This window comes from Mastigoproctus giganteus, chromosome 1 (assembly GCF_048544385.1).
Source record: "Mastigoproctus giganteus isolate SK-2022 chromosome 1, ASM4854438v1, whole genome shotgun sequence".
Classification (NCBI taxonomy): Eukaryota; Metazoa; Arthropoda; class Arachnida; order Uropygi; family Thelyphonidae; genus Mastigoproctus; species Mastigoproctus giganteus.
Window position 1 is genome coordinate 64,324,210 of NC_143575.1, and position 24,807 is coordinate 64,349,016.

A 24,807-nucleotide genomic window follows, 5' to 3' on the forward strand; every position below is an offset into this window, starting at 1 on the left:
TACAGCAAGTACAAATAGTCTGCAATCAAGTCACTAAGGTTGTTAGGCAAGCTAAGGAAGGTTATTATTATATTAATACCACTCTTATATCATGTGAAATTAATAATGTAGTTTTTTAGGCTGTTCACCTACCTTACTATACATCAGGGGTGACCAACTTAATTTGTGATGCCATCTACTTTTTTTCTTCAAAATGTGCCACGATCTACCATCTCAAGAATATCATTGCACAATGGTTAAAAAAGTTAATCAACACATATAGAAAAACATTGTTTATAAATTTTAAAATGAAATATAATTCAGAATTCTTGTTTTAAATTCATGTCTATTTAAATTTTTAATTTATGTGAAGTTTGTGTCTTAATGTCATCTGCCAAGCTTTCAAAATCGGGGATATACTGTGATAAGGCCAATCATAAAGAATCTTCTCTATGCAAGTCTGTAAGAATAGAGCGATTCTTTGTTTGTTTCAAGTATGAAAAGGCTGATCTGCATAGATATATGGAACCAAACTATGAATTTAAAAGTTTGCTGCATTTTTTTACATTTGGGTACTTTTCTCGGCAAACATATTTACAAAAGTCTTTTTCTGATGACCTGGCTTTTAGGAAGATACCGTTTTGCAATGTAATAATTTCATTTTCAAGTAATATTTTCTCCATGTGAAAAATCTCGGCCATTTTTTCTGCAATTTCTGGATAAGAAATATATTGAACAATGTCTTCAATTGTTTTAAAATTGCTGAAGCTGGTTTCAGAATCATCCACAACTTTCTCAATTTCAGAAACATATTTCTCACTATTAAATTCTAAAACACGATATTTTTGCAAATGATCTTGCATATTTTCAAAATGACAGATTTTTTTCCCTTTTAGATCCTTAGCCATTGCTAAAAATTGATATTTATATGCAGAAATACTACTAATCATGTCACCCACATTTTTATTTTTTCCTTGTAATTCCAAATTCAGATCACTTAATTTACTGGTAAAATCTGCGAAAAAACCAGATCACAGAACCATTCCGTATCTTGTAGCTACTGATAATCATTTTCCCCTTTGATCAACAAATTTTTTAATTTCATTCAGCAAATTTCGAAATCTCTGTAGAAATTACTCCAACTCAGCCAGCTCACATCTGTGTGTAATATTATATCTGGTTCATTTTCATTGAGTTGCATTTTGAAAAGTCTCCTTTGAAGAGATTGTCCTCTGATGCAATTCACGATTTTGAAAGCTATGTCCATAACACTTTTAGTATTTAATCTTTTTCTGGCTAACACTTGTTGATGGTGATACTATGGGAATTCATCATCCTTTTGGCACAATGCGATGAATCCGTTAAGATTCCCTGTCATTGCTTTAGTTCCATCTATTGTTATTGATATGAGCTTAAATTCTGGTAATTTAATTTTTTCAATAAAACTTTTGAATGTGTTAAATATATCAAGACTTCTAGTTCTTTCTTTTAATGAAACCATACCCAGCAATTCTTCTCTAGTGGCAGAATCATCAAAAACCATACGGACAAAAACAAGCAACTGAGCTGTATCACTGACGTCTGTAGATTTATCCAGTTGTAAAGAAAAGGACACACAATTAGCAATTTGAGCACGAAATTGTTTGTTCACATTTTTACTCATTTTTTTGATGCATTGCATCACAGCATTTCGAGATAATTGCAGATCTTGAAGAGCACTTTTAATTTCATTTTTGTTCTTAAAATTCTAATTTTAGTATCTAAATGTCTTTTTTATTTTGTAGGCTTCATGCTTTCGGTCACCAAAGATTGGTTACGTATTAAGCACACTGGTTTTTGGTAATCATGATTACTATTACATGTAAATCCATATTTAAAAAACAATTCATTATCTTCTTTTTTTCTTGGGGAATCTGACATAATTTTAGAAATACCCTGCTGCCACATGTTCTTCCATATCAGTATCCTTTGCATCCTTCTTAAAACTAGTTAACCATTTGTCCATACTTCAGAATTCAGATTACTTTATAATTATTGTAATATTTTTATAATAAATAATAATATAGTCAAATTTGGAATGCACAGATCTGCAGTAGGAGAGGGGGGGATTATGTTTAGTTGTAGGCCTACAATGTGGCACAGCAGTTTTAAGTGAACTGAATGAAATACTCGTTTAATTATGCCAGATTCCCCAAGAAAAAACATTTGGCACCAATATCACTCCAGCCAGCTTTGTTTCTGCAGTAAACTAAACAAATATAGAATGAAAGGTTGTAGTGTATAATAATTTCAATAGTACTATAATAAATATTTAATTTACTCATGTTTATCAATAAATGCTGCGACACCTAGAATCTTTTTCGCAAACTTTTTCACCTTTCAATCGTTCATTGTAATTTTCTCATTCCGGATTAGTTGTTGTTTAATACTGGTACTGGTGGATATTTGACTTTAGTTTAGGAAGGAAATAGCATTTATTCACAGAGTAATAAAAAAATAATAATAATACAATTTTTAAAAAAAATCAGAGTTAGTCATGACCAGTAGCTGATCGAGAAGATCTGCACATTTATTGAAAATCATGCCTCGGATGTTTTGTGTACATAGAAACCCTGAGCTTATTAATTTAATTTTTGATGTATTCGTTGCTACTTTCCATATAAATCGCATCACAGTGGATTTTTTTTTTTTGCATGAAGATGACAAAACCTATGCATCTTGTGGTTTTACTTTTGTTGCCAAGTGTGATGAGAAACAAAAGCTGTCTTGCTTCTTATTTGGAAAGATGTCAATGGGAGTGCATGTGCCAGCAAAGTTGAAGGAGCACTTTATCTCTGTTCAGCCTAATAGTGCATTAGACAGTGTGGATCTCTTTTTTGTGAAAAGGTGGCTTGATTTGTAAAGGCTGGAACTTTTATCAAGATTTGCTCCAATACAAAAGTTTTCTTAATTCTTCCTACAATGTTGCTTATCACATTGGCAACCAAAAGAACCTACACAATTGGAGATGTAATGAAACCATGTTCCCTGGAAATGGTTGAGTTGGTTTGTTGCTTTGAGTAGAGGAAGAAAATTGAAGCAGCACCTCTATCATATGATGTCATCTGCTTCCTAATTGCTTACGTTTCTTCAAATATTTTTAAACAGATCGTGGATAAATTGGCAGTTGTACCATTTTGCTTCAGTGTGCAATTGGATGAAACTACTGATGTCTCTCTCAGTGCAGCCAGTTCCTGTTTTTTTTTTTTTTTTTTTTCACATTATATACTTGCTAACACCAACAAAGAATTCCTATACTGTGAGGCAATATTGAAAACTACAAAGGCTGTATTTCTTCAAAATGACAAAAAAGTATCCTTGCCAAGCAAAACTTCAACTAGGGAAAAAAAAAAAAAAAATCAGTACTCTGTGCATAAATGGAGCATCTGCAATGCTCAGTAACACTTCTAATTTTGTTGCTTTAGTGAAGAAAAAAGCTTCATATGTTATAATTACTAATTGCTTATGTCATCATGTAGTCGTATCAAAACCTCAAACAACAATCCTGAACAAAATCTTGTTTACTGCCTTGAAAGTTGTAAAGTTCAGGGACAGGGCCTTGGATCACTTCCTTTTCAAGAGATTTTGTTGAGAAATTGGAGCAGAATGTGCAAGTCTTTCTCTACAATGCAGAAGTTTGTGGTATTCCAGAAAACAAACTTGAAGCACTCAGTTGAACTGCAAACAGTTGATACACATTTTTTGAGAGAAAAGGAATGTCTACTCTCAGAACAGTTAGACAGAGAGGAATTCATTAATGGCTTGGCTTACTTGGTGGATATCTTTAGCCATATGAATGAGATAAAGCTTTTTATTCAAGGCTCCACAGTTACTGTTGTGGATGCTGCTGAAAGGCTACAAGCTCTTTTGGCCACGTTGCCACTCTCGAAGAGGAGATTTGAGATGGACAGTTATGTGAACTTTCCAGTGTTGGAAAAAGTGTTTCTGAAAGGGTGGCCTTGGCCATTCTCTTCTTTCCTTTCCTTGTTGTCATAGACTGCATCAATAATGGACCTTACCAGGGATTAACTCATTGATTTGAGGACAGAGGAAATTATGCAATGTGAATTCAATTCAATGAGTTTTGGAGGATTTTGGCATTCCTTAATACAAGCCTACCCAAATCTGAAAAGTTGAGCTAAAAGAGCTGTGATTCCATTTGCTACTACATAGATTTGTGAGTCATCGTTTTCAGTACTTCTTACTTTAAAAATGAAAAGTCAAAATCAGGTCGATGTCAGTCAAAGAAGACATTCACATAGTCATGTCAAAGACTACTACACAATTTAAACTTCATATTCAAGCCATAAAACAACAGCATTAAAGTTTACTTTTGAGCAGAAATAAAGTTTACTTTTTGTTTTATTGCATAGTTTGGTTTGTGAAGGAAATCAATTTCCAGTGCAATAAAATATAAAATAGTATGCAAATTTCTGTAAATAAGCTGCTTTTTTACTTCAAAATAACAGGAAGGAAATCAAGGTTTTTTTTGTACCCTATCTGTGGATTCCATATGGGGTCCATGAACCACTGTGTGTGTGTGTGTGGGGGGGGGCATGAACTATACCATTTGTATAGCTGAATAAGCTTGCTTTCTTGCATCATATGCCTCTACTAATGCTAATGCTAATTTACATATCTCATGTATTGGTCTGTATGAACCCTGTGCGGAATCATGGCAGTAGTGTGGGGTACTAATCAATTGAAATAACAGCTTAGGGAGGTCTCCCTAAAGCTGTGGCCTAAGCCAATTATTCCATTTAGTGGGGGGGGGGCATGAACTATACCATTTGTATAGCTGAATAAGCTTGCTTTCTTGCATCATATGCCTCTACTAATGCTAATTTACATATCTCATGTATTGGTCTGTATGAACCCTGTGCGGAATCATGGCAGTAGTGTGGGGTACTAATCAATTGAAATAACAGCTTAGGGAGGTCTCCCTAAAGCTGTGGCCTAAGCCAGTTATTCAAGGTTTTGTGATATGATGCCAGTAGTTGTGTGCTCTGCAAAAAAATTTTATCTTGTTCTACACGACCACTGGTACTTCTCATGATTGCCATCTGTGAAAATTTGTAGGGTTTCATTGAAAGGATACTCTCTTTCTCCTTTGTTGTTAATTTTCATGGACTTAAAAAAAAACCAAAAGTACTGTACATTTCTACTATTTCTTTGTTGATAACTAAACATTTTGAATTCTTAATTTTGTTGAACTGTTCTTCTATTCTAAACACCTTTAACACAATTAAATTGAAACCAAAATGGTAGCTCCTTAAATCTACAGTAGAGGCTAATTGGATGTAGCTGATTGAGTTTCATTGATCCATTACATAGTTTTTCCATCAGTGATACAATTACAATAACAGTTGTTTGTTGACACATGCAGTAGTAAAATGGGAATACAGTACGCTTTTAGATGTAATAAATCCATTTCTGTTGGGGGGAAAAGGGGGTGGTTGTTTTACTTTACAAAGAATTTTTTGCTGTTTTTAGTTGTCATAGTTTTTTTTTTTTTCCTTTAGTTTTAACAGCTGTTTTTAGTAGTCTTTTATTACTTGATACCATTATTTTGTATGCTTTTGAATTTTTATAAGCTTTTTGTAATTTGATGTTAATGGCATTAAATAGACCATGCTAGACAGGTGTATTGCTCATAATGTTATATATTTCTCTACAGGAAAACTGTTTAATGGAATATATAGTTGAAAAGAACAAATAAACACTAGGTGTGCAACTGTAAGAAATACACAAAAATGTTGAAAGATATAAGTATTAGATAGGAGCTAATTATATATATTTCAACTCATGATCTAATTTTACTTCTATCATTACTGTCTAATTGATATTAAAGTGGCTGTTGCCAGATGTTCCTATATAAGCTTATAAAGATTGATATATATATTTTTTTATTCACAGGCTTTTCTGGATAATTTTCAAACTGCCAAGGAAAAAATGTATGAAGCAAGTGCTGTTGCTGCATCAGTAGCAAAACAAGGTATGGAACAAGCATATGAAAAGGCTACAAGAATGTCTCTAAATGTATGTCTTGAAGCGCCAGTAATTATAATACCACAGAACTCTAAATCATTAAACACACTTGTGGCTGATCTTGGAACTTTGAAACTTTATAATCAATTTTTGCTAGGGAAAAAAAAAAATGAGTTGGGAATACCTGCTATATTCGACAGCATTACACTAGATTTATACAACTTGCAGTTGTCAAGGTCAGTATCATTATACATATTTTTATTTATGTATTATATTATAAATAAATATTGTACAGTTTTATTAGAATATATTATTCAAATACCTGTTTACTGGCAAATAATTTTAATCTATTAGGAACTATGCTTTGTTTTGTAATACAAAAAAAAAAAGAAAAAAAAAAAAAAACTTAAAAATAAAAACTTAGCTGTTTGTGCTAGCTGATTTTCATGGCCTTGATTGCCAAAAGCTTATAATGTGGAGATTTTTTTTAATATGCATTACAACAACAAAAATAATATATTCATTTTAGCAGTAGCTATTTTAAATTTAATTTTTATACTTTTAAACTCTAAAATCTTTAAATTTTATGACATAGTTGGTGTGTTTGCTCTCATACTTGGTATGTTTGGTTGTTTTTAACTACAATTTTGAGAGCTTTTATTGAAGGCTAGATAAGAATATTTCTCTTTCCCCCCTTATCAACAATACAGTCAATTCTGCTATAACGTGGTACATGTGTTCCTAAAAATCTCTGCATTATGGTATTTCACACATTAAAAACAACAAGGCCTATGGGAAAAATAGGGAAAGGGGCAGAGCGCTCAAAAAAAAAGTTCACAGTCTGAAACCCAATAAAATTGCTAACACAGATTTAAACATCTTAAATTTCTAATAAATAAATAAATATTACAGTAAATTTAGCACTTTACCTTGACAAGATATGAAGTTTGCTTGTTAGAAGTGGGTGTGGTGAAGGGCTTGTGAGTTATAGCGAAGATGTAGAAGGAGGGTTATCGTTCTTAGGACAAATGTTGTTAAAATGTTGTTATACCCAATGTGGAAGGGTGTGACTCACTGTCCTGCTTTTCTTTCTTCTGCCCTGGCTTAAAATAGTTATCTAGTTTTTGTTGCTTTTCCTTCCTCCTTTTATATAGGAGCTAACTGTATGGGTCTGAATGCCACCAAGCACTGTCCTACGTTCAGAATTATAATCATTATCTTCAATCCACTGTAGGTGCTTTTCAATCCCACTTAAAGCAGCTGATAACCCTGCTGTTTTAATTTCTCGTGGGGCAGCCTGCTGGACTACGTCATCGTCCTCATCTTGACTTTCCACTTCGCTGGCTGGCTGCAACAAGTTGTTGCAAGCCTTCAGTAGATAGATCCTCATTGTGAGACTGTAGAGGCTCATCCACATCTTTATTTTCTATTTCCTCGAAACCAACTTCTTTTTCAAGAGCAACACAACCCGCTTTGATTTGTTTTAGTTGCTCTGAAGGTTCAAAGCCTTCAAAATTGCTAATTAAATGAGGGATAAGTTTCTGCCACAAATGATTGAAGCAGTCTTTTTTTACATCATTCCAGGCTTCTACAATCATATCAATAGCAACTTTAATGTTAAATCTCTTCCAAAATTCTATAACAGTTTGTGCCTTGTCACCTTCAATAGCAGCAATTAACATCTTGAATGTTCGCATTAAATGCCGCTATCACACCCTGGTCAAGGGGCTGTAGTAGACGGATTGTATTCGGAGGCAAAAAGTGGGATTTGATATTCAGAGAGAATTCAGCAACCATCTGAGGATGGCTTGGTGTGTTATCAAGAATTATAAGAATTTTAAAATCTAAGTTCTCTTCTTGCAATAATTCTTGAAAACATCATAAAACTGCAGCCTGCAGCCGTTATCAATCCACTGCAGAATGGAAGCCTCCTCAATGATTCATGTTGAGGGAAATGGACCATAATCTGCCACGCTGATCCAGTGCGGCTTAGCAGATCGACTGTATTTAGCAGTCATTTGCTTGAACCCCCCGGTCTATAAGAGCGTGTGCTACTGCATTCCTGCTCCTGACCACTCGGCTATGGAGGCCATCATGGTAAGCTTCAACTAAAATATCATTGAATATTTGCCCAGTCATTCAACCTTTCGTACTAGAGCTATAGTGAACACCAAGACTGGATCTCACAATTCCTTTTCAAAATTAAATTATTATTTTAACCCTGGAGACCTTCACTTTATATCAGCTAAGATATTTTGTTTGTAGAAGTGTGTTCAACTCTGATTTTCATGTTGTGATGATAAACTCGGAATAATTCCATAAGAAGAACCCTATCCCTTCAACTGAAATTAGCTAAGGTAACTATAGCATTGGTTGAAGAGGACTTGAGAAATTTCTCTAGTTATTGATAGGAATCTTACCTAGATCTTTCAAAGACACAACATATTATGCTAACATGGGCACCCATATCCAGCTACATATTATGTGTATATCTTGGTTACTGTGGTACTTAAGGATTTTTGTATTACGTGCCTTTGGTTTGTGTACTTAGTGATGTGTTGTGTCATATGACAGGTAGCAACTATTAGCAGCTCTTCATTTGAAGAATCACTGGCCATTGCTGGTCTCTGCCTCACGGAGGTAGACCATATATTAAGAAAATAAAACTCAGTTGTAGGCTACCTTCCTACACCCTGGAGTATTGGTTGGCTAGCTTACCTATGAAGATTTTGAGTAAAATAGACAAGGATAATAGTAGAAGAGCAGGAGAACAATAGGTGGAAGTTTGGATAGTGCGCAAAAGGTTATTACTAGAGGAAATATAAAATATACTAGGTCATTTGCATGTTTGTTAGTCTCATTTGCATGCACCCAAAGAAAATAAGATGGGGGTAGGGGAAGAGAGCAAGAGGAAAGGGAATAGAAGTTTCAGTCAGTGTGGGTATAGAAACTTCTTCCCACCAAACTCAACATCCCAAAGTAGTTATTCAGTCTTCTTTCGTTCAGGTTGGTGTGAATATTCTGTCATCTATCAACAAGATGGACGAAGCAAACGGCATACACTCAGGCTGTTGTATGTCTTTTACAGTGGAGACACTGACAGATGGATAGCAGCTAGAAAATCCAGCCTCTCACCTCTGGTTTCAGGGTTCCAGCAGTTATTTATTATTGGCAAATTACTTACGCGATCGGACAGTTCTGGTGTCAGCAGAGGCTTTCATTGCGTACAATAGTATGCAATGAAATATACAGATGATATCCAAGATGTGATTAAACATTATTCTCCAGTTGCCCTTTGTCTTCAGGAAACACAGCTAACCTCGCAAATTTCTCCTTCGATAAAGAATTATTGCCTTTATCGAAGAGATTGAAATACAGCTAATGATGCCCATGGTAGTGTGGCAATCCTAGTAAATTCAAAGATCCCAACTAAACATATACCACTTCAAATGGAAATAAAAGCTGTTGCTCTTTTTTTTTTATAACTCTCCGTATTGCAATAACTCTTGTCTCAATCTACCTACTGCCAAACCATATTTACTCTTTAAAATATCTTGAAAACCTCATCATATAGTTACCTCCACCTCTCTGTATATTAGGGGACTTTAAAGGGCACAACCCCTTATGGGGAGCTATTAAATTAGATAGACTGGGTCAACTAATTGAAAGCTTTTTAGAGGCACTAAATCCCACCATACTCAGTACTGGTGCACCTACGCACCTACAGCTCCCAAATGGACATACCTCAGCAATAGATCTCTCAATTTGCTCTCCAATATTGGTTCCAACCTTAGAGTAGTACGTAATAAATAATCCCAAGGGCAGTGATCACGTCCCAATAGTATGCAACTTCTTGATAGCACAGACTCCTTCAACTCAACTCTGCAGAAAATGGAAATTTGTCTGAGCAAATTGAGCAAAATTTCAGTCATCAATTGTCCTTGATGAGGGAAAAAATCACCCATTAGCCTATTGATAATGTGATAGATTACATCACGTCTCATCTTCTAAATGTGGCTAAAGACACAATACTGCTATCAAATCCCCCGGGCTGAAAGCATTATAATGATTGGTGGAATGAGGATTGCATCAAAGCAAAGAAAGCCAAAAATAAAGTCTGGAATTTATTTCGGCAATGTCTGACTACAACCACTCTCATTAATTATAAGAAATTAAAGGCAAAAGCATGTTTCATACACAAAGGCAAGACAAGAAAGAATCCAAGACCCATTTTGCATCAAGCATTAACAAAAACACTGACACCAAAATAATATGGAAAAAAATTAGAGAGCTTTCTAGTAAGTTTCCTACTGTATCTTCTCCAATCCTCTCTTATAATGGACAAGATCTGTCTAGTCCTTTAGATATTGCAAATGCTTTGGCAACACATCTGATGAAATCTCAGTGGCACCAGCTTATACTCCATCACTCCAAAGGCCCCAGGTGCCAAGCGATTGTGATCGAGCGTTTTCTCTGTGCTTAAAAGTGTGATTATCCAAAAGCAATTTAGAGTTATTTTAAGTTCCTGCCCTTAAGAAATTTATTTATTTAATATCAGCTACTGTTACAAAAGTACTTGTACAGAGCAAGAAAGGAAAGCTACCTTTCTTTATTTTCATATTTCTTTTACTAACACTTACTACTTTCTGGTCACACCAGGTCACACTGCTCCTGCCTCCCCGTGGTGGGGCCGGAAATCTTGGCAGAAAAGCTAATCTGCCAAAGGCCAAAAGGAGCAAGCATGGACCAAAATACGTTTCTGCCTCTAGAGCTGACAAGTTCTCGGCCATAGTTAGACATTGACCATAACATGTTGCAACCCAAGAGGTTGAAAACCACTTCCTCAGCGACAAATTAACCTGCATTTCTCATAATGCACTCTCTTGCAGATCAGCCTCTCAGTAAGCTCTCTTCATTCCTTATCCAGAAACACCTGGAAAGTCTGACAGGATCTCCTAAGACAGTCAAGAGACCGCAATCAGGTGACCTTCTGTTGGAAACATTGAACTGTAGACATTCAGAGAAACTGCTAAAACTTACAAGCTTTGCTGGAATTCCAGTAAAAGTTTCTTCCCATGTAACCCTAAATACATCTAAGGGTGTTATATCCAGCTGGAATCTATTGAATGTCATGGAGGAGGAGATAACACAAGAGCTTCAAGATCAAAATAACAATGCTGTGAAAAGAATTATGGCGAAAAGAGAAAATATACTCACATCTACATGGAATATTATTCTAACTTTTAACACACCAAATCTACCACCATCGATAAAAGCAGGCTACCTACTCTGCCACATTAGACTATATATTCCTAACCGTTTGAGATGTTTTAAGTGCCAGAAGTATGGCCACTCCCAAACGGCGTGCAGAGGAAACCAAATTTGTCCTAATTGTGGGTCGCTGATCACACCCAAAGTGCCTTGCCCCAACTGTAAAGGAAACCATCCTACCTACTCAAGGACATGTGACAGATGGAAAACTGAAAAGCAAATCGTTAAATATAAGATAGAAAATAAAGTCAGTAATAAAGTTTCAGGACATTGGACTGTTCTCTCTCAGCAACAGTCCAATGTCCCGAAACAGTTGACCCAGGCAAGTAATACTGCACTTATAGTACCAGCTACATCTCCTTCTCCTCCGGTGCCTCCATAGCCAGGTGGGAAGGAGCAGCAGTGCATAACACACGCTTCTTGATTAGACGGGGTTCAAGCCCGTCATCATCAAATATGGAGGATGCGGAAAGGTCAGGGAATTACCTCCACATATCCTGGAGCAATATGGCCTTAGTTGCTAATGTTCCTAAAAACTAAATAACAAACAATCCTTCTCCCCCCCCCCCCGCCACGTGATTGCTTCTATATGGAATAATCATAACTCAAATTTAAAAAAGAATATCCAAGAAATGTCTATGGATGCAATTGACTCATCCAGACAAGAATAACCGATCTTAGAAATATATGCGGAAGAAGAAATGGATACCGGTCGACCATTATTCTCAAAAAAAGACAAACCAAAGCCTGAACGTCACAAGACAGTTACATTAAAAAAAACATTCAGAAGCAGCTTCTTCTACTAAACATCAATAATGGAATTGTAGAGGATTTCGTAGCAACCTTAATGATATTCAAGTCTTAATTAACCACTACCCTCCAGTTGGTTTCTGTCTACAGGAAACCTATCTAACTCCTCAAATTTCCGCCAACATAAAGAACTATGCCATCTATCAACACGATCGTAATACTTCAAATGCTGCCCGTGGAGGGCGTGGCCATCTTTGTCAGCTCAAAGATCCCGACCAAGCAAACTGAAATTGAAGTTGTTGCCATGCATTTGATAACCTAGATTGCTTTAACGCTAGTATCACTCTATCTCCCACCAAGTCATACCTTCTCACCAAGATCTTGAAAACCTGCTAATGCAATTAACACCCCCTGTCTGTCTCTTGGATGATTTCAATGGCCACAACCCCTTATGAGGATCAACAAAATTAGATATACATAGCCGCTTAGTTGAAACCTTTCTGGATAAGCAAAACCTTACTGTTCTTAATACCGGTGCACCCACTCACATACAACTACCAACTGGATAATCCTCTGCAATTTATCTATCAATATGTTCCCTGATTCTGTTTCTAATCATAGAATGGTCTGTTATGGACGATCCCATGGGCAGTGACCATTTTCCGATTATTTTTGATCTGCTCACTGCAAAACCACCATTAGCCATACCCTGCAGGAAATGGAAGTTCGCTCAAGCCAACTAGGTCAAATTTCAATCAGTTGTCACCCTGGATGAGCAATATAAACGAGCACAGTTGATTATATCACTTCACACCTACTATCTGCAACTAAATGTTCAATTCCATTGTCGAATCCCCAATCCCGACAGCACTTTAACTATTGGTGTAATCAAGAATGCACAATAGCTAAGAAGTTAAAAAATAAAGCACTGAATTTATTTTGCAGATCTCCAACCACAGCTAATCTTATCATCAATTACAAGAAACTAAGAGCAAAAGCATGTCGCATTGAAAGAGAAGCCAAGAAAAATTCTTGGATTCAGTTTGCATCTACCATAAACAGAAACACTAACTCCAGGTTAATATGGAAGAAAATCAGGCAGATTTCCGAAAAATTTCCAACCACCCTTTCACCAATTATTTCATGGAATGGGCAGGAACTCTCTGCTGCCGAGGACATAGCAAATGCTTTGGGCAAAGCCTTTGCCCAAGTTTCAGCAGCATCAACTTATTCTTTGGATTTTCAGAAAATAAAGACCACGACTGAACAACGAGCCATCAACTTTTGAACCTCAGTTTTCCTTCCGTATAACCAGCCTCTTCAATATCGTGTACTTCTACATGTCATTAAAACAACACGCAACAGCGCCACTGGGCCAGATGGAATATCTTACATTATGTTACAAAACCTTGGTGACAAAAATTTACAAGTACTGCTGGTCTACTATAACCACATATTTATGGAAAACATTTATCCCATCTCTTGGCATCATGTCACAGTTCGTGCCTTTTTGAAACCAAGTAAAGAGGCGACCAGTCCTAACAGTTATAGACCTATTTCTCTATCCAGTTGCCTCGGTAAATTACTTGAAAAAATTATCCATAATTGTCTTGTTTGGATCATTGAAATGTAACAACTAATTATTAATAATCAGCATGGCTTTCGAAAGAACAGATCCTCCTTAGATCTCATGATCAAAGCTGAGTTTGCAATTCGGTAATGCCTTTGTAAGAAATGAACATCTTGTTATGGTTTCCATAGACATAGAGAAGGCATTTGATACCACCTGGCATCGTGGCATTCTCAGTGACTTCCATGCTCTAGGTCTATGGGACACCTTTCTATATTCATCAGGAACTTTCTCAGTACTCGTTCGTTTCAAGTTCGATACCACAACTCGCTTTCTATGACATTTTTACAGGAAGAAGGAGTGCCATAAGGTCAGTACTGAGTGCAATCCTTTTTGCCCTTACAATCGATTCCATCACAAAAGAACTTCCAAATAGTGTTCAGACCTACCTTTACGCTGACGATCTCTCTATTCCTTGCCATTCTCAGAATATGAGATCCATTGAACGGAAACTGCAGATATCTTTGAATAAAGTCCAAAGGTGGGCAGAGTTAAATGGCTATCGTTTATCACAGCAGAAAACTGTTGCAGTCCACTTTTGTAATCAATGGAAAATGCATACAGATCCTGAACTTCAGATGCCAAACTTTACCATTTCAGTGACTAACAACATCAGATTCTTGGGATTAATCCTTGACAGAAAATTAAATTTCCTTGAGCACATTAAATCTGTGCAAAAAAGCTGAACATACTAAGAGCTTTATCTGCCTTGTCTTGGGGAGCAGACCATACATCTTTGTTGCTCTTATATAGAGCATTGATCAGATCCCGATTGGATTATGGTGCTCCACTTTGATTCCGCCCGTAAGAGTACACTACGATGGCTGGATCCTATACAGCATAGCGCATTGCAGATTGCACTTGGTTCTTTCAGGACTTCCTACTCATAGTTTGTACATTGAAGCTGATGAGCCCACTCTTTACCTCTGCAGAAAAACGTTGCTTCTTAAGTATGCAGCCCGAATACAAAGTTGCTGTTATCATTCTAATGAACCATACCTCTTTAATGCACCACACCTCTTTAATCCACCACTGCAAAACCTCTTTAGAAATAAACCCAGTAAAATAAGACCGGCAGACTTGTGCCTTATTGAATTAATGCAGAGTCGGAAGGTTCCAATTTTCAACTGGAAACATTTAATGAATTACTCCCAACTGCAATGGATTCCCCTTTCAATACTTAACTTCACAGTGGAGAAAGAATCGTCTGCCAACACTCAATGTAAAACAACTCCGTGCAAGCCATATTCAGAAATACGCTGATTTTTTGCCCATGTATACTGATGGCTCCAAATCACATTCAACCGTTGGAGCAGCGGCAGTATTTCCCTCTACTATCATTTCAGCTGCCCATCCACCTGAGTATAGCAGCTTCTCTGCAGAACTTCATGCAATGAAATTAGCTTTAGACAACCTGAATCTCTACCCTTCTATAAAATATGTTGTATACACAGAAGCTCTCAGCTCAATAACAGCAATGCAAAACTCCTCCTTTAAGGCTCACCCTGTGTTAAATCAAATCAGAAGACTCCTATTACAAATTGAAGAATGTTATCAATCAGTGACCTTTTGCTGGATCCCAGCACATTCGGGGATAAAGGGTAACGAACTTGCTGATCAAACTGCTAAAAATCCATCAACTTTTGATTTAACCTCCATTCCGGTTCTAGCCTCTGACTACCATCACATCATACAAACAGCATGTTTCATGCAGTGAAAAGAGCTATGGCACACCCAAACCAATAATAAACTCTACCAGTTGAAACATGATCTAAAGCATTGTACCATCAAAACAGTGCGAAGAGAAGAAGTGGTTCTTGCCCGGGCACTTATCGGACGCACATATCTGACCCACCTTCATCTTCTCCGAGGCGAAGATCCTCCTCAATGTTCATACTGTTCAGAAAATTTAAGAGTCAAACATATTCTGATTGACTGCCCTCACTATCAACAGGACATAACATCTGTCCTGTGTTCCATGAGAAATCTACGAAAACCAATGACATTACAACATATTATTGGAGATGATGCAATATGCTTAAATTTTGTTTTTACTATTTTCCTGTGAATAGGCATGTTATAGCCACAGCAGCCTATGCACCGTTAAACCCCCATAACACACACACACACACACACACACACACACACACACACACACACACACACACACACACACACACACACACACCACTCCAAAGAATTAAAAACACTGCAGAACAGCATTATATTAACTTTCAAATTGCCCTCCTCCTGCCAAATAACAAACCTCTGCAATATTCTGAACTCTTGTATGCCATTGGAACAGCCCATAATGGTGCTGCCAGACCAGATGTGATCTATTGTCATGTTACAACGTCTTTATGACAAAGCTTTGCGCCTCCTCCTCCTGGTCTTTTACAACTGTATTTTTCTAGAAAATGTTTATCCACTTTCTTGGCATCATTCATTCTACTGTTTTGGTGTTCCTAAAGCCTGGAAAAGATCCAACGAATCCCCATAGCTATAGAGCAATATCCCTCTCAAGCTGTCTCAGCAAAATCCTTGAAAAAATTGTCCACAGTAGATATGGCTTTCTTCAAAACAGGTCATGTATGGATCTTATGGTTAAGGCTGAATTTGTCATTCGTAATGCCTTTGTTAAACATGAACATCTAGTAATGGTTTCAGTAGATATTGTGAAGGCTTTTGACGCCACCTGGTGGCACAACATACTTAGAGATCTTTATTCTCTTGATCTGCGAGGCAGCCTTCCTATATTTTTGAAGAATTTTCTACATACGAGATTGTTTCAAGTTCGATACTAGCATGCCCTTTCTGCAATGTTCATTCAGGAAGAAGGTGTTCCACAGGGATCAGTACTGAGTGCTACTCTTTTTGCTCTTAAAACAGATTCTATCACTAAACTTCCAAATACACTTGAGTCTTACCTTTATGCAGATGACCTTTCCATCTCCTGTCATTCCCAAAACATGAGATATATTGAATGACTTCTTCAGATATTAATAAATAAAATACAGCAATGGGCCAGCATCAGTGGCTATCGACTCTCACAGCAGAAAACAGTTTCTATCCATTTTTGTAAACGACGCAAGTTTCATCCGGAACCTGAACTTCAAATCTCTAGTATCTCCATCCCTGTCACTAATGACATCAGATTTCTAGGATTAATCCTGGACAATAAATTTAATTTCTTAGAGCACATTAAAAAGGTATGAACTGCTTGTCTAAAAAAGATAAACATACTGAAAGTACTAACTACCCTAACATGGAGTGCAGATTGTACATCCCTGCTTCGATTATACAGGGCATTAATCAGATCCCATCTTGATTATCTTATTTAGACAAGCAGTTCATACCTGTGTTAGTTCGTATCTATAATTCTGCCAGAAAGAGCACATTACGCTGGCTTTATCCAGTTAAACACAGTGCATTGAGGATTGCACTTGGTGCACTCTGAACATCGCCAGCACATAGCCTTTACATTGATACTCTCGAACTCCCACTATCTTTACGTAGGAAATCACTATTGCTGAAGTACACTGTCAGGGTACAAAGTTGTGCCTCGCATCCCATTCAGTCATACCTTTTCAATCCACCATTAGAAAATCTGTACAGAAATAAATCTAGCAGAGTAAAACCAGCTAGTCTTCACCTTCTTGAACTAATGCAGGTTTGGAATGTTTCCATCCATTCCATACAACAGTTAGCAACTTGTACTCAACCATGATGTGTTCCACCTCCTATACCAACCTGTGACACTTTCCTCTGCCAGTGGGTCAAGAATATTTTGCAAGGATCAAATATCAGACAACTTCATGCAGTTCATACTCAAAGATATATTGATTTTTTTCTCAATATACATTTCAGTATATTGAGAAAAATGTGCAGTGTATCTGAATACAATGGTATTAGCATCCCTTTATCTGAATTCAGTATCTTTTCAGCTGAATTATTCACAATTAAACTAGCTTTAGAAAATCTCTATTCTGACTGTTCATTAAAATCTGTAATTTACACTCATTCCCTCAGCTCAATCAAGGGTTTGTGTGATTCCTCAGATAAAGTTATAAATGAAATTAGAAAATTATTACTGACGATTGAAGAACGTCACCAACTGGATATCTTCTGTTGGATTCCAGCACACTCTGGTATTTTTGGCAATGAACTGGCCGATAAAGCTGCAAAAAATCCAACCACCTTAGATTTAACCAATATCCCTGTTCCAGCATTGGATTATGCACTAATCCAGAGGTTCAAAACTTTCTCGGTTCATGGCACCCTTAGTTACCCAGTAATTTTTTCATGGTGCCCCTGGACCAAAAGAAATACCTAACACAGTGGTTTTTAACCTTTTAATAATTTGATTATCTGTGTATATATACAGGGTGTCTCAAAAATATTGGTACAAATGTTTAGGGGAGGTAGGTAACATCTAAAGGAATGCAAATCACATAGGAACCCATAACCGGAAACGTCACCGCAAGTCGGTACAAGGCGCTGTTCATCAGTTGGTGAGAGGGAAAATTTCTGGTTTACCCATTTAAGCAGTAGTCGCCGCACGAAGAGCATGCATCAATATGCGAACTGTGAGCTGGCAGACATGCACCTAGTGTATGGATTAGCAGAGGGCAATGGACGAGCCGCTCAACGAATTTATGAAGAACGCTTCCCAGACAGTTGTGTGATTATGGGTCATTTAGAGGTAACAGGAATAATGTAGTCAGACCACGTTCGATGCAAACTCCCACCATGGAAGAAAGTATGTTGAATTCCATCCAGAATAATCCTACTACCAGCACACGTTGCCTCTGCCTTAGGAGTGTTCCGTTGCAGTGTACAGCGTGTCTGGCACGATGATTTCTTACACCCCTTTCATCTCCAAAGGGTTCAGTTACTGCTTCCCCAAGATCATCCTGCACATGTGGCTTTTGCGCAGTGGTTTCTCCAAAAAAGTGTTCAAGACTTGAATTTTCCAGCCTATGTTTTGGTCACAGATGAGGCTTACTTCACTTGGGAAGGCTCATTTATTCAGCACACCGTATGGGTTGTCGATCACGACAACCCACATGGTGTGTGTCCACATGCGGCACAACATCGCTTCGCAATCAGTGTGTGGGCAGGTATGGTCAGCAACTACTTAGTTGGCCCATACCTGTTACCATCCTGCATGAACTCCGCTAAATATTGGATCTTTCTTGGACAAGTTCTACTAGGGTTACTTGATGATGTTCCAGCAAATGTGAAACGCAACATGAATCGCCTGTGGAGACTAAAATGGATCTCAGGGTGAGACTCGTCTGTGCTGCTGCTACTGTCAAAGAAACTCCAGGTGTGTCCGACTGTGTCCGCCAATCCATGCTGCGTCGGTGTCATGCATGCATCGTGTCTCATGGTGGAACCTTCGAGCATCTGTTGTAACATCATGAAATGCATCCATCTCGTACTCCATTGTTAATATTATGTCAAATAAATGTTTGCCACTAATTACTGTCTTGTATCATTTCTGCTTCTTGTGCCTCGGCTACTACTTTCCCGTGACGTTTCCGGTTATGGGTTCCTATGCGATTCACATTCCTTTAGATGTTACCTACCTCCCCTAAACGTTTGTACCAATATTTTTGAGACACCCTGTATATAACATTAAAAAATATATGTTATAAGATAATTATTATAATAATATAATTTTAAACAAATTTACAATTCATAATACAAATTATATATACTTATTTAATAATTTTATTCTTTATATAGAGGTACTAATTTGTAAAAGAATAAGAGAAGTTTACCACAATATGAGGTAAACTTCTCTATATTACTTCAATAGAGGTACTATAGAGGTACTAAATAAACATCAATTGTAGATCACTACAAAATTAAAAAGATACTGAACTCCTTTTTATAATGAAATAAAATATACATGGCACCCCTGGAATGCACCCCAGTTGAAAACCACTGCAATAATCATTCTTGCTGCATGCCTATTAGAATGGACAGCACTTTCAAACTAATAATAAACTTTTTCAGATTAAACAGGATCCGAAAATCTGGCACTCTAGTATCCATACCTCAAGGTAAGAAGAAGAAATCCTTTCAAGAGCAAGAATAGGTCATACTCACCTGACCCACACTCATTTACTCACAGGAGATGATCCACCGCAGTATCCACATTCTTATATAAATCTGACTGTTAAACACATTCTCATTGACACATTATAAAGGCACATCTGTTATAAACAAGACAGAATTGCAACCCTGCAATAAGTGGTTAACCTTTATCACCCAATAGCTCTAGAGAATCTTATTGGTGACAATACCAATACTTCTGAATTTTTCTACCTCATCAAACCGGGATTTTTAATCTTTTCAGACTAATGACTTTTCAGACTGTACAAGACTTTCTCATTTCCTTTTTATAATCAACGAATAAGCTCATTATAGCCAAAGTAGCTTATGCACCATGAAACCCCCACAACAACAACAACAACAACAACAACAACCAGGAGGCTTGCTACAAGGGAGAAAGCCAGCTACTTGTACATTTACTGGGCTGTTGGGTTTGCTCTTTCAAACCTCTCAGGTCTTGGGGAACAAGTCCAAGTGATTTTTAGAAGGGAGCATTAGAGATGTAGAATAGGTATCAGTTGTAGGACTGAAGGGAATGATAATAAAAGGCACACCTTATGTTTGATTAGGGATGTGTATGTATATGTAGTTTTGTTAGTTGCAGCTCCTAAGTCTTCCCTCAAACCTGCTTTGTGTCTCTGTGGTGAACTTTTTGAAAAGTTAGTCATGTACTTATATACTGTGTTGTTTTGTTAGCTTAGTGTCATGTTATGTTTTATGATCCCACAGCAACCAGCACACAAAAGTCACCTGTATTGCAAGAGGCGGGCTGTATTCTGTACAAAATTTGTTTAATTTATGTATTTAAAAATAACAACATGTACTATAGTGACTAATACATGAGAGCTAGTCACTATAGTACATGTACTATAGTGACTAGCTCTCATGTATGTGTAATATGAATGTGCACATATCTAAACTAACAGTTGCAAATAACAGTTTGTGGTCATGTCAATGAAATAATAAAACTCATTCCAAATAAAACATCAGCAGCTGAACTATTTTAATGTATAAAATGTTTTTTAAAAAAATTAAAAATATACAAATAAAAATGGACAGAATAATATTATATTGAAAATTCTTTTAACAGTAATAACAGTGAAAGTACAACTAGAGCCTGCATTCTAAACTTATTTTTGCTGATAAAAATGCCAACTTGATATTTGTTAATTAATTTCATTGAATGAAATAGAGGGCTAGAAGAAGAGGCATTGATTACCACTCAACCATCTCTTTATCCATTGTAGCAACTTACCCACAATGCCATACTTCTCTAATTTGTACAGCAGTCTTTCATGTGCAACAGTTTCAAAAGCTTTCCTGAAATCCAAGTATATGTTATAAAAATTATTTTTGACATTCAGTTCCTACTTGACTACATCATAGTATCCAATCAAATTGGTCAGACAAGACCTCCCTTTAACAAACCCATGCTGTGTCTTAACTATTACTGCAGTCTTGTCTAGATGATCCTGCAATGCTTCTTTAACCAGTGACTCCACAAGTTAACACAAGTTAAACTAACAGGTCTATAGTTACTTGTGTCACCTTTTGAACTCCCTTTGTGAATTGGTGATACGTTCTGAGGAAAGACAGATGTAGAATAGAGAATTGCGGAAATTTGCCTTTAGCCAGCGGGTGGACAAACTTCCATCTGTCGTTGTGGAAGTTGATAGGTTAAATAAATTTAAGGAGGAACTGGACAAACATTTAGAGGGATTTGTTTTGTAATTTTTTTTTTTTTTTTTTTTTTTTTGGCTGATGCTGCATAAACTTATACACTTGCTTTCTTGCATCACATGCCTCTACTACTACTATTTGCACACCTCCAGTCCATGGAGACCTCCCCTGAGTCCAAGGAAGCTCTCATAATTATGGCTAAGGGTTTTACTTACTTCCTTTGCTGCCTCCTTTAATATAACTGGATAGATCCTGTCCACCCCAGGTGCCTTCCTTGTATTTATTTAACTTCAGCAATTATAGTATAGGAAGGATAAGTTGATTGCATAGCATAAAAATAGCGTGATTCTCCCCTATAAAAGAAGATGCTATCATTTGATTAAACACAATAAAGGGAATGTTTTGGAAATTATGATATTAATATGAGGAAAAGGATGAAATTCATAATGAAATGTTATGCCCAGGTCATTAAATTGGTCAATAGATTCAATGGACTGTCCTAAAACTAAATAATCAGATAGTATTGGCAGTTTGCTACAGCACTTAGTATAATTTATAAGCAGAGATATACCTTCATTTGGAGAATGATATATGACCATTAGAAACTGGATCTTATGGTACAGAAATGCAATGGTAACTCTTCCTCCATGTGTACTATGAATAATGCAATAGGCAGAATATGTACTTGGTGTAATTTTGGAGTCCAATATAGCAAAATAGAACTATGTTTGTGAAAACAGAACAACAACAAAGGACTAGCTTCCTGAAAAAAAAAAAAAAAAACCTCATAGTTGGGTAGTTGGATCGAGACTACATAACATGGATTTCCCTTAGATTCAATGTTTTATTATTTTCTTAGGGCCAGGGTGAAATACTGTCTAAAATAGACTTAGCCAACATAAAATGAATCATCTGATTAATTTTCAAATGATTGGCAAAAAAACTGTCAGTGAACAATTGACAGAGCGAAGCACAGCAGATAAATCATTGAATCAAATAATGAACAAAAGAGGTCACAAAGTAGAACACCAAGGGAACCACACGAAAAAGTAAATGTAGAGGATAAGATGCCTTCAATGGCTATTTTTGCAGACCAATCAAATATTAAATTGCAGTGTGTAATAAATTTAAGGTGCAAATTAATAATGGCATAGGCACTTTGTAAGATAAAAGTTGTATTATCTAAAATTTCTGGATGTACAGAATTGAAAGCATGAGTAATATCTAAAAATATAAAATTGATTTGATGACCCAAGTCTAAATTTACACAAAATGTGAAAAAAGAACTAAGTTTGAGCTCTGTGTAGCATAAAAGTAAACTGAAAATTGTGGATAAAAACTGTAAAAATAAATTTAACTTTTCAAAAATAGCTGAGTTACTCATAATCATCAGCTGACATTAATAATGTATATCAGCTAATGATTATGAGGATGACTCAAAATGATAGATTTGTATTGTCAGTGTTTAATTTGATAAAAATCAAAGGGACCTTGTATGGATGGTACAAACTAAATTTAGTGAGCATTGCATTATCCTTAAAACATGAAGAAACCAAAAAAATAGTATACTAAAAGGACAGAATTCATGGGATACCTGGTTCTTGGATAATGTGACAGCATCACATTGCCCAAGAACCAGGTATATAGGTACATTTCATTCACATTGATGGTAATTCAATGTCAGTACAGATAAACATCGTGAAGTATTAACTGACTTTGAAAGATGTATGATAGTGGGTGCCCGACAAATGGGTCACTCGATGACGGTGGTGGTAGTAGTACAGAAATTGCACTATCCCCTGTTCAACAGTATCAAGAATACACCATTTATCAGGAATATGCCATTTCCAGAATAACATCTCATCGTGGACAGTGCTGTGGCAGAGAAAGGTGGTGGATGAACGTGGGTCAATGACTGTCTCGCATTGTTTCAGCCACCTGGAGAGCAACAGTGGTACAAATCACTGCAGATTTCAACGAGGGAGGTGCCAGAAACTCTCCACCAAGACCATTAGGCAATCAATGTGTATAACTACGCAGTGTATAACATCAGGCAATCATTGACTATAACCACGCAGTGTATAACTACAATGATGAATCTTTGTGAAGAGTTGCAGTAGAACTGTAACTTATCAAAAAGAGTGAGGATATTATTAAATTTAGTTAGTGATTTAATAAATCCCCTAAAGTTTGACATTAGAATATTGCAACTTGGACTTGGTAGTATTGATATAATGCTCATATTAGGAGGTAGTTAATTTTTTAATCTCATGGAAAGTCAGAAAACAAGGTGTAAGTAAAAGAAAAACAGTTCATAATAAAATGTTTATGGATGCTATTCTTTAGGTGAATTAATGAAATTAATCTAGGCAACATCCAGTGAGGATAGTCTGTCTGATTTGAATGCCTTTAAATAGACTTTCATTTAGGTGATCCACAGATGAATCAACATAATCAGATTTACTCGCTCTATTTTAGTTTATTCTGAAAAAAAATTTATTTAATTAAAACCAGTCATCTTGTTTCAAACAATGTGAAGAGTACCTGACTGGAGTAAAGACAGGGTCACTAAGAAGGTACAATATTATGGGGACATAACATTTAGTTTATTCAAGACAGCTGCTGGGTTGCCTTGAATAAACATTGTATAGAATGGGATCCTGAATGTAAACTAAATGTAGGTGAGATAAATTCCTAGTAGCAAAGGACGTACTTGGATTAAGATATAGCTCTCCCAAACATTACAAAACATAAAAGAAATAGGATTAGAAATCTTAGGGTCATAAGCCTTGGATATTTTAAAATCTCCAGCATTGTAATTGAAATTGCCTTAAATGGTTTAGACAACATTGCCTCATTGCTTATGTCATCTAAAACCAGTGGGACATCTGAACTGGGATAAGTGTGGATGTCCTGTTAGATTGAGATAAATAGAATAACATTAAATAAAACTGAATATTAGCATAATTTATATTCAAAGATATACCTTCAGTTGTCATTTGACCATTAGAACTTTGATCTTTTATTGCAGAGATGTGGTGTTTCCTACCCTATATTAACTGTGATTAACTCAATAGAATAAGAGATGGGTGCAATATCAGAGTCCAGAATAGAACAACGTTTAGAAAATGAGAACAGCAACATAGGACTGGCTTCCTAAATCTAATGAAATTCTCAGGGGCTCTCAACTAAACTTCAACAATTGGAATAATACAAAAACAGTGACCCAAGGTTTAGATTAGTAGTAACCAAAGCAGAATTTGAATCATTATTAGCAGAAACTGTTGAGCCAGGAAAACCACAAAAGATCGTATTAAAACATTCATAATCCAAATCAAGGTATTGAG

The 24,807-nt window shown here is 36.4% G+C and overlaps 1 protein-coding gene across 4 annotated transcripts in view; it reads left to right on the plus strand.

Annotated features, from left to right (window-relative positions):
- Positions 1-24,807, plus strand: part of Vps13 (vacuolar protein sorting 13C) — a 1,645,987-nt gene that overhangs the window by 725,048 nt on the left and 896,132 nt on the right. For all 4 annotated transcript variants that reach the window (XM_090373229.1, XM_090373247.1, XM_090373239.1 and 1 more), the window contains exon 30: positions 5,935-6,242. In XM_090373229.1, coding sequence (XP_090229355.1) covers positions 5,935-6,242 — 308 coding nt within the window. The remainder of the gene's footprint in view (positions 1-5,934; positions 6,243-24,807) is intronic.